General features: G+C 49.0%; 3 protein-coding genes across 3 annotated transcripts; all 3 read left to right on the top strand.

The window, feature by feature from the left end:
* The first annotated feature begins 4,795 nt into the window (after positions 1-4,795).
* Positions 4,796-5,455, top strand: LOC120982715 (histone H1A-like). Its single transcript, XM_040412975.1, has one exon. It carries the CDS (start codon positions 4,796-4,798, stop codon positions 5,453-5,455), a length of 660 nt encoding a protein of 219 aa, XP_040268909.1.
* A 1,420-nt stretch (positions 5,456-6,875) lies between these two features.
* On the top strand, positions 6,876-7,311 carry LOC120982716 (histone H2A type 1-like). Its single transcript, XM_040412976.1, has one exon. The coding sequence runs from the start codon at positions 6,913-6,915 to the stop codon at positions 7,303-7,305; it is 393 nt and encodes a 130-aa protein (XP_040268910.1). The 5' UTR covers positions 6,876-6,912; the 3' UTR covers positions 7,306-7,311.
* A 2,833-nt stretch (positions 7,312-10,144) lies between these two features.
* On the top strand, positions 10,145-10,570 carry LOC120982717 (histone H2B type 2-F). Its single transcript, XM_040412978.1, has one exon. The coding sequence runs from the start codon at positions 10,145-10,147 to the stop codon at positions 10,523-10,525; it is 381 nt and encodes a 126-aa protein (XP_040268912.1). The 3' UTR covers positions 10,526-10,570.
* Positions 10,571-10,972: the final 402 nt, after the last annotated feature.

Below are 10,972 nucleotides of genomic sequence, written 5' to 3'. Positions count from 1 at the left end.
ACTATACTGTGCTGTACTATAATATACTGTACTATAATATACTGTACTTCACTAAACTGTACTATTATATACTATACTGTCCTATACTATACTGTGCTATACTATACTGTACTATACTGTGCTGTACTATACTATATTATACTGTACTATACTGTGCTGTACTATAATAATCTGTACTATACTATAATATACTGTACTATACTAAACTGTACTATTATATACTATACTGTTCTATACTATATTATACTGTACTATACCATACTGTACCGTGCTGTATTATACTGTGCTGTACTATACTGTACTATACTATACTGTGCTGTACTATAATAATCTGTACTATACTATAATATACTGTACTATTATATACTATACTGTCCTATACTATGCTATACTATAATATACTGCACTATACTATACTGTCCTATACTGTACTATAATATACTGTACTATACTATAATATACTGTACTTTACTAAACTGTACTATTATATACTATACTGTTCTATACTATACTGTGCTATACTATACTGTACTATACTGTGCTGTGCTATACTGTGCTGTGCTATACTGTGCTGTACTATACTGTGCTGTACTATACTGTACTATACTAAACTGTACTATTATATACTATACTGTCCTATACTATACTGCACTATACTATACTGTGCTATACTATACTGTGCTATACTACACTGTACTATACTGTCCTATACTATACTATACTATAATATACTGTACTTCACTAAACTGTACTATTATATACTATACTGTCCTATACTATACTGTGCTATACTATATTATACTGTACTATACTGTGCTGTACTATACTGTGCTGTATTATACAGTGCTATACTATACTGTGCTATACTATACTGTACTATAATATACTATACTGTGCTATACTATACTATAATATACTGTACTATACTATGCTGCACTATAATATACTGTACTATACAATACTGTCCTGTACTATACTATAATATACTATACTGTGCTATACTGTACTATAATATATTATACTGTGCTATACTATACTATAATATACTGTACTATACTGTGCTGTACTATACTGTGCTGTACTATACTGTGCTATACTATGCTGTGCTGTACTATATACTGTACTATACTATAATATTCTATACTGTGCTGTACTATACAGTCCTGTACTATACTGTGCTGTACTATACTATCCTGTACTATAATATACTGTACTATACTGTGCTGTACTATACTGTCCTATACTATAATATACTGTAATATACTAAACTGTACTATTATATACTATACTGTCCTATACTATACTATCCTGTACTATAATATACTGTACTATACTGTGTTATACTATAATATACTATACTGTGCTATACTATACTGTGATGTACTATACTATACTGTACTATAATATATTATACTGTGCTATACTATACTATGATATACTGCACTATACTATAATATACTATACTGTGCTATACTATACTGTACTATACTATAATATATTATACTGTGCTGTACTATACTATGCTGTACTATAATATACTGTACTATACTGTACTATACTGTGCTAGACTATACTGTGCTGTACTATACTATAATATACTATACTGTGCGATACTATACTGTGCTGTACTATAATATATTATACTGTGCTATACTATACTATAATATACTGCACTATACTGTGCTGTACTATACTACTGTACTGTAATATACTGTACTATACTATACAGTCCTGTACTATAATATACTGTACTATACTGTGCTGTACTATACTCTGCTATACTATAATATACTATACTGTGCTATACTGTACTATAATATATTATACTGTGCTATACTATACTATGCTGTACTATACTATAATATACTGCACTATACTGTACTATAATATACTGTGCTGTACTATACTGTGCTGTACTATACTGTGCTGTACTATAATATACTGTGCTATACTGTGCTGTACTATACTGTCCTATACTATACTATAATATACTGTACTATACTAAACTGTACTATTATATACTATACTGTCCTATACTATACTATCCTGTACTATAATATACTGTACTATACTATACTATGATATACTGCACTATACTATAATATACTATGCTATACTATACTTTACTATACTATAATATATTATACTGTGCTGTACTATACTATGCTGTACTATAATATACTGCACTATACTGTACTATACTATAATATACTGTACTATACTGTGCTGTACTATACTGTCCTATACTATAATATACTGTACTATACTAAACTGTACTATTATATACTATACTGTCCTATACTATACTATCCTGTACTATAATATACTGTACTATACTGTGTTATACTATAATATACTATACTGTGCTATACTATACTGTGCTGTACTATACTATACTGTACTATAATATATTATACTGTGCTATACTATACTATGATATACTGCACTATACTATAATATACTATACTGTGCTATACTATACTGTACTATACTATAATATATTATACTGTGCTGTACTATACTATGCTGTACTATAATATACTGCACTATACTGTACTATACTGTGCTAGACTATACTGTGCTGTACTATACTATAATATACTATACTGTGCGATACTATACTGTGCTGTACTATAATATATTATACTGTGCTATACTATACTATAATATACTGCACTATACTGTGCTGTACTATACTACTGTACTGTAATATACTGTACTATACTATACAGTCCTGTACTATAATATACTGTACTATACTGTGCTGTACTATACTCTGCTATACTATAATATACTATACTGTGCTATACTGTACTATAATATATTATACTGTGCTATACTATACTATGCTGTACTATACTATAATATACTGCACTATACTGTACTATAATATACTGTGCTGTACTATACTGTGCTGTACTATAATATACTGTACTATACTGTGCTGTACTATACTGTCCTATACTATACTATACTATAATATACTGTACTATACTAAACTGTACTATTATATACTATACTGTCCTATACTATACTATCCTGTACTATAATATACTGTACTATACTGTGTTATACTATAATATACTATACTGTGCTATACTATACTATGATATACTGCACTATACTATAATATACTATGCTATACTATACTATACTATAATATATTATACTGTGCTGTACTATACTATGCTGTACTATAATATACTGCACTATACTATAATATACTATACTGTGCTGTACTATAATATATTATACTGTACTATACTATACTGCACTATACTACTGTACTATAATATACTGTACTATAATATACTGTACTATACTATTATATACTATACTGTGCTGTACTATACTATACTGTATTATACTATACTGTACTATACTATAATATACTATGCTGTACTATAATATACTGTACTGTGCTGTACAATAATATACTGTACTATGCTATAATATACTGTGCTGTACTATACTCTACTATAATATACTGTACTATACTAAACTGTACTATTATATACTATACTGTGCTGTACTATACTATACTGTATTATACTATACGGTGCTATACTGTACTATACTATAATATACTATGCTGTACTATAATATACTGTACTGTGCTGTACAATAATATACTGTACTATACTATTATATACTGTACTATGCTATAATATACTGTGCTATACTATAATATACTGTACTATACTATACTGTACTATACTGCACTATAATATACTGTCCTATACTATAATATACTGTCCTATACTATAATATACTGTCCTATACTATAATATACTGTACTATACTATACTGTACTATTATATACTATACTGTCCTATACTATGCTATACTATAATATACTGCACTATACTATACTGTGCTATACTGTCCTATACTGTACTATACTGTACTATACTATACTATAATATACTGTACTTTGCGGTATTGTACTGAGATTACGGAGGTGCAATGAGGGGGATTATAGGGGCAGTTTTCTCTACCAGAATGTTTCAGTAAAGCGGGGTCCACACTTCTGGGGGGCGGGGCCATACTCTGCCCCATTGTACCGGCACCCCCTCTGCTGCAGCCAGGAGCCCAGGAGAGAAGTCCTCTGTCATCTGCGGAGCCCTGACCACAAGACGCATCTCTGCCCCCTGAGAGCCCTGTACACACATGAGGCGGCATCACTGCGGCGGGGAATGTGCGGGGACACGGAGCACTGGAGCCGGCAGGGAGCGGAGGCCGCCGCCTGTGTTACCCTCCCGGGCTCTCCGCGGCTCCAGCTCCTCCCCGCAGCGTCCAAGCAGCTTCCTGCGGCCCCACCTTGTGGGAAAGAGCCCTGGGATGGGGACGAGGGCCGGGAAGAGAGGGAACGAGCCCCCGCAGCGGAGCCATCGGGCCGGATCCAGCCGGATGTGCAGAACGGCAGGCAGAGCGGGAGGACTGTGGCGGAGATCCCGGGGCCTGCTCCGGCCTCCTCCGCCACAGACGGCGACACACGGTGAGGGGGGATGTCCGGGAGGAGGAAGGCGCGGAGAAGGCGGCCTCTCCTGTCCGGTTCTAGCCGCTAAAGGGCTCTTCTCCCGGGCAGGGAAGCACAAGGGGAGAGCGGAGCTGCAGCCGGGCTGAGAGGGGTGAAGGCGGGGCCTGTGTCCAGTGTCAGCCAATAGACGCGCAGGAGGGCGGAGCTCGGCAGCCAATCACTGCGCAGCGCTGCACATATAAGAGGCGGCCCCGGCTCCGGCCTCAGTGTTTTCTCCAGGAGAAGTCTTTGTGTTTTCTCCCCACGTCTCACACGATGGCAGAGACCGCGCCAGCAGCCGCCGCTCCTCCTCCTCCCGCCGAAGCGGCCGCCAAGTCCAAGAAGCAGCCGAGGAAATCCGCCGCGGCAGCAGGGGGCGCCAAGAAAAGCAAGAAGCCGTCCGGTCCCAGCGTGTCCGAGCTCCTGGTCACAGCCGTGTCCGCCTCCAAGGAGCGCAGCGGGGTGTCTCTGGCCGCCCTGAAGAAGGCTCTGGCTGCCGGAGGATGCGATGTAGAGAAGAACAATAGCCGCATCAAGGTGGCCATCAGGGCTCTGGTCACCAAGGGGACCCTCACCCAGGTGAAGGGCAGCGGCGCCTCCGGCTCCTTCAAGCTCAACAAGAAGCAGCAGGAGAGCAAGGACAAGGCGGCGGCCAAGAAGAAGAAGCCGGCGGCGGCCAAGAAACCTGCAGCTACTGCGGCCAAGAAACCCGCTAAATCCCCGAAGAAGCCCAAGAAGGCTCCGGCCAAGAGCCCGAAAAAGGCTAAGAAACCAGCCGCGGCCAAGAAAGCAGCCAAGAGCCCCAAGAAGCCGAAGGCTGCCCCCAAGCCCAAGAAGCTGGCCAAGAGTCCGGCTAAGAAGGCGGCCAAACCCAAGGCTGCCAAGAGTCCGGCTAAGAAAGTGGCGAAACCCAAGAAGAGCGCGGCCAAGAAGTAACCGGCGCCGCCCGCACCTCTCCCCCAAAGGCTCTTCTCAGAGCCGCCACCTCCTCCTCAGACGAGCTCCACTCCGCCCTTCTGCCCTCGTTCTCCGCTCACAGCGGGCGGGGGCTCCGGCTCCTCTGCGGGCAGGAATAGGGGGCGGGTTAACCCTGTAAGCGCCGCTCTCTTCCGTCTATCAGGGCCTCGCTGCTCGGCTGATAACCGCCCCTCACTGCGCCCCGCCCCCTGCTGGTAGTGATGCCGCCGCTGAGTGTACTGTGCGTGCAGGGGGGTCGTGCGCTCTATCCCTGGACACCAGCGCAGCGATGGAGCCGCTCTTCTCCGCACAGTGAATACGGGACTGTTCTCCCCTTCTCCGGTGGGGGGCGGGAGAAGGCGGCCACTGACGGGTTAATACTGAGCAGGCTCTGGGGGCGTGGCTATAGAACTAGCACCATGGCTTTTGAAATTCCCGCTCAATTACCGTCCGGTTAGAATTCAGCGCCGTGGCGTGGACTAGCTCCGCCCCCGGCTCATCTGAATGGATGGATGTGAACCCCGCCCCATAGATGGATATGAGCCCCGCCCCATAGATGGATATGAGCCCCGCCCACCGGCTCAGCTGAATGAATGGCTGTGAGCCACGCCCCTCCTGCTGCTCCGCCCCCGGCTCGGCTGATTAGATGGATGTGAGCCCCGCCCCTCCTGCTCTCTCCTGCTGCTCCGCCCCGCTCTTCTCAGAGCCCCCCCCTTCTCTAGGACGGAGCTGCCGCATTGTGTTAATACATGGAAGCCTCATGTCCGAGGCGGATTATTCCCTCATTATAGACCACTGATCGGGAGGATGAGGGGAGTAGTGATCGTGTACTCGGGAGGATGAGGGGAGGAGTGATTGGCCAGTGAGAAGGATGGGGGGGGAGTAGGGATCGGCACTGAGAATGAGTGGAGTAGTGATGGGACACTGAGGAGGATGAGGGCAGTAGTGATTGGACACTTGAGGAGGATGGGGGGAGGAGTGATTGGCCAGTGAGAAGGATGGGGGGGGAATAGGGATCGGCACTGAGAATGAGTGGAGTAGTGATGGGACACTGAGGAGGATGAGGGCAGTAGTGATTGGACACTTGAGGAGGATGGGGGGAGGAGTGATTGGCCAGTGAGAAGGATGGGGGGGGAGTAGGGATCGGCACTGAGAATGAGTGGAGTAGTGATTGGACACTTGAGGAGGAGGAGGTAGTGAAGGACGAGCGGCTGGATGGACCCACAGAGCCGGGCACTCGGGGATACACCGGCGCTATGTGGGCGTGTCCTCACATGCCTTTCCAGTTTATCTGCTCCCTCATTGGCTGCAGGATTTGGCGCTGAAAACCGGATTTGGATTCGGCCAATCACAGAGGAGTTCTCCCTGCGCCATCCGGTATAAGAAGTGACGGGCGGAGCGGGGCTGTCAGTCTCATCTGTACAGAGAAGAGGACGATGTCTGGACGCGGCAAACAAGGAGGCAAAGTCCGGGCTAAGGCCAAGACCCGCTCCTCCCGGGCAGGGCTCCAGTTCCCGGTCGGCCGAGTGCACAGGCTCCTCCGCAAGGGCAACTACGCCCAGAGGGTGGGCGCCGGCGCTCCCGTCTACTTGGCCGCTGTGCTCGAGTATCTCACCGCCGAGATCCTGGAGCTGGCCGGCAATGCCGCCCGCGACAACAAGAAGACCCGCATCATCCCCCGCCACCTGCAGCTGGCCGTGCGCAACGACGAGGAGCTCAACAAGCTGCTGGGCGGCGTCACCATCGCCCAGGGAGGCGTCCTGCCCAACATCCAGGCCGTGCTGCTGCCCAAGAAGACCGAGAGCACCAAGTCGGCCAAGAGCAAGTGAGCCCGGCTCTGCTGCTGCTGCTGTGCCCCCCGGAACCAAAGGCTCTTCTAAGAGCCACCCACATGGTCTGCACGACTGAGCTGGCGATGCCGCTGATCTCCGCTGTGGAGGAGGCGTCACACAGGGCCACTTACCGCTCCTGACTAGAGATGGGGAGTTTGGATCTTTTACAGGAATAGAATCTTTGGCTTCAGTTGCTGACAAGGTAGCCGGATAGGTAATAAGTGTTCGATCAGTGGTGACCGGACTGAGGGCCCTGATCTGGGCATTATACTGAGTGGGGGGCGCTCTATTCTATGGACAGCACTGCGGGGGCTTTATACTGCTGCAGCCGGTCAGAGACTCCGTGTATTGTTCTAGTGACTCAGAGAATAGAAGGAGTCGGATCATTGGATTCTTAGCCTCAGTGCACGACTCCCTGGACCGTGTGCGCCTCCGCTCTGATTGGCTGCTGGCCTCCCCTCCTCCTCCGACATGAATCGGACATCACCGCTCCTGACCTGCTGCGAGTCCGGGCAGACATTGCTGCTGTAGAGGGTTTGGCCGCTGAATTCTACCCGGACTGTAATTGAGCGGGAATTTCAAAAGCCAGGAGATCAGCCAATCACTGTAAAGCACTTGTCCTATAGCCCCGCCCCCAGCAGCGCTGAGTGGAGATGGCGGTGGGCAGGGAGGATGGAGGCGGTTGTACACAGCAAGAGAGTGAGGTGAGGAAAGGACCGTGCAGATTATTTATACTCCCGGCCTCGTCCTCATTGGCTCATGTAAACCACACCCCTACATCACTATTGGTTTATTCGTACAATGATGTGCCCGCCAAAACTTCCGTTACCAATCATCGTTCACAAGAGGCGGAGCCCATCCTATCCGGCAGTCCCAGCTGATGGGCGTGTCTCCGGGTAATAAGCCCCTCCCGCTCCTCTCTGCGCCCCGCCCACCAGCGCAGCGATGGAGCCGCTCTTCTCCGCACAGTGAATACAGGACTGTTCTCCCCTTCTCCGGTGGGGGGCGGGAGAAGGCGGCCACTGACGGGTTAATACTGAGCAGGCTATGGGGCGGAGCTACAGAACTAGTACGTTACAGTGATTGGCTGATCTCTGGCTTTTGAAATTCCCGCTCAATTACAGTCCGGTCAGAATCCAGCGGCCGTGGAGGAGCAGTCCATTACACACAGGGGACGAACCCTCTACAGCAGCAATGTCTGCCCGTACTGGCAGCAGGTCAGGAGCGGTAAGTGCCCCTGTGTGTAATGGACTGCTCCTCCACGGCCGCTGGATTCTGACCGGACTGTAATTGAGCGGGAATTTCAAAAGCCAGAGATCAGCCAATCACTGTAAAGCACTTCTTCTATAGCTCCGCCCCCTTCTCCAGCTCTGCGCTGGTGTCCGGGGATAGAGCGCACGGCGGGGCTCACATCCATCCATTAGCAGATCACTACTGCCCTCATCCTCCTCACTGGCTGACCACTACTCCCCTCATCATCCTCAGTACCATATAACTACTTCACTCATTCTCCTCATTGCCCAACTTCTCTCTGGCCGATCATTACTCCCCCATCCTCACTGTCTGATCACTACTCCCCCCATCCTCCTCACTGTCTGATCACTACTCCCCCATCATCCTCACTGTCTGATCACTACTCCCCCATCCTCCCGAGTATACGATCACTACTCCCCTCATCCTCCCGATCTGGTCTATAATGAGGGAATAATCCGCCTCGGACATGAGGCTTCCATGTATTCACACAATGCGGCAGCTCCGTCCTAGAGAAGGTGGGGGCTCTGAGAAGAGCGGGGGGCGGAGACAGGAGGGGCGGGGCTCACAACCATCTATTCAGCTAAGCCGGTGGGCGGAGCAGCAGGAGCTTCATCCATTCAGATGAGCTGGGGGCGGAGCTTCTCCACGGCCGCTGAATTCTAACCGGACGGTAATTGTGCGGGAATTTCTAAAGTCAAGGTACTAGTTCTATAGCCCCGCCCCCATAGCCTGCTCAGTATTAACCCGTCAGTGGCCGCCTTCTCCCGCTCCCCACCGGAGAAGGGGAGAACAGTCCCGTATTCACTGTGCGGAGAAGAGCGGCTCCATCGCTGCGCTGGTGTCCAGGGATAGAGCGCACGACCCCCCTGCCCGCACAGTACACTCAGCGGCGGCATCACTACCAGCAGGGGGCGGGGCGCAGTGAGGGGCGGGGCGGTTATCAGCAGAGCAGCGAGGCCCTGATAGACGGAAGAGAGCTGCTAGCCCCGCCCCCGGCTCATCTGAATGGATGGATGTGAGTTCTGCTCCGCCCCCCGGTTTAGCAGATTGAATGGCTATGAGCCCAACCCCTCCTCCTGCTCCGCCCTCCGACTCAGCTCTATGAATGTATGTGAGCCCCTCCCTTCTTGCTGCTCCGCCCCCGGCTCTGCTGAATAGATGGATGTGAGCCACGCCTCTCCTGTTGCTCCGCCCCCGGCTCTGCTGATGAATGTATGTATGTGAGCCCCGCCCCTCTATTTGCTCCGTCCCCCGGCTCTGCTGGATGGATGGATGTGAGCCCCTCCCTTCTTGCTGCTCCGTCCCCCGGCTCTGCTGAATGGATGTATATGAGCCACGCCTCTCCTGTTGCTCCGCCCTGGCTCTGCTGAATGGATGTATGTGAGCCCCGCCCCTCTATTTGCTCCGCCCCCGGCTCAGCTGGATGGATGTGAGGCTGCCAATTGGGAGCAGTGGAGACACCACGTGACCCCCTCCTCCAGTAGATCGGCGCGCAGTCAGCAGCAGCTCATTTGCATGGCCCGTGTATAAATACCGCCGCGGTGGCAGGAGGAGAACAGACGAGATTTTGTCCTCAGTCAGAATGCCCGATCCAGCCAAGTCCGCCCCAGCGCCCAAGAAGGGCTCCAAGAAAGCCGTCACCAAGGTCCAGAAGAAGGACGGCAAGAAGCGGAGGAAGAGCAGGAAGGAGAGCTATGCCATCTACGTCTACAAGGTGCTGAAGCAGGTCCACCCCGACACCGGCATCTCCTCCAAGGCCATGGGCATCATGAACTCCTTCGTCAACGACATCTTCGAGCGCATCGCAGGGGAAGCCTCCCGCCTGGCTCACTACAACAAGCGCTCCACCATCACCTCCCGGGAGATCCAGACCGCCGTGCGCCTGCTGCTGCCCGGAGAGCTGGCCAAGCACGCCGTCTCCGAGGGCACCAAGGCCGTCACCAAGTACACCAGCGCCAAGTGAGCGCCGCCCCCGCTCTCCGGACCCAAAGGCTCTTCTCAGAGCCCCCACCCTGTCTCCAGCGGAGCTGCTCCCGGGTCTCCCCGTTGTTCTCACAGTGGCTGCGGTTTTCCTCCCTGTCAGCTAGATGAGATGCGGTAACGCTATGGGAAGTTACAATACAAGCTCCCCTCATCCTCCTCCTCCATGCCCGATCACTACTCCCATCATCCTCCTCAGTGTGGCGCTCCCTGGAGAGAGGCTGTGCGGCCGCTCAGTGCAGGACAGGAGGACGAGGCTCCTACGGGCACATAACGGCTGCGGGGTCCAGAGCTCTGCTATTGGCTGGGAGAGCTCAGGATCTCGTCGCTCGTTTGAATTTCCCGCCTATATAGGAGGAGCCGGTCATGTGACCATTACCAGCGCCGCTCATTGGCTGGACGGATTAACCCCTCAGTCTCCGAGCACAGC

This window comes from Bufo bufo (assembly GCF_905171765.1).
Source record: "Bufo bufo chromosome 1 unlocalized genomic scaffold, aBufBuf1.1 SUPER_1_unloc_5, whole genome shotgun sequence".
NCBI classification, from domain to species: domain Eukaryota; kingdom Metazoa; phylum Chordata; class Amphibia; order Anura; family Bufonidae; genus Bufo; species Bufo bufo.
This window is presented reverse-complemented; position numbering and strand designations above follow the sequence as displayed.

Bases quoted from the DNA above. Each gene is read 5' to 3' on its own strand.
- LOC120982715 (XM_040412975.1), top strand. From the start codon at position 4,796: ATGGCAGAGACCGCGCCAGCAGCCGCCGCTCCTCCTCCTCCCGCCGAA.
- LOC120982717 (XM_040412978.1), top strand. From the start codon at position 10,145: ATGCCCGATCCAGCCAAGTCCGCCCCAGCGCCCAAGAAGGGCTCCAAG.
- LOC120982716 (XM_040412976.1), top strand. From the start codon at position 6,913: ATGTCTGGACGCGGCAAACAAGGAGGCAAAGTCCGGGCTAAGGCCAAG.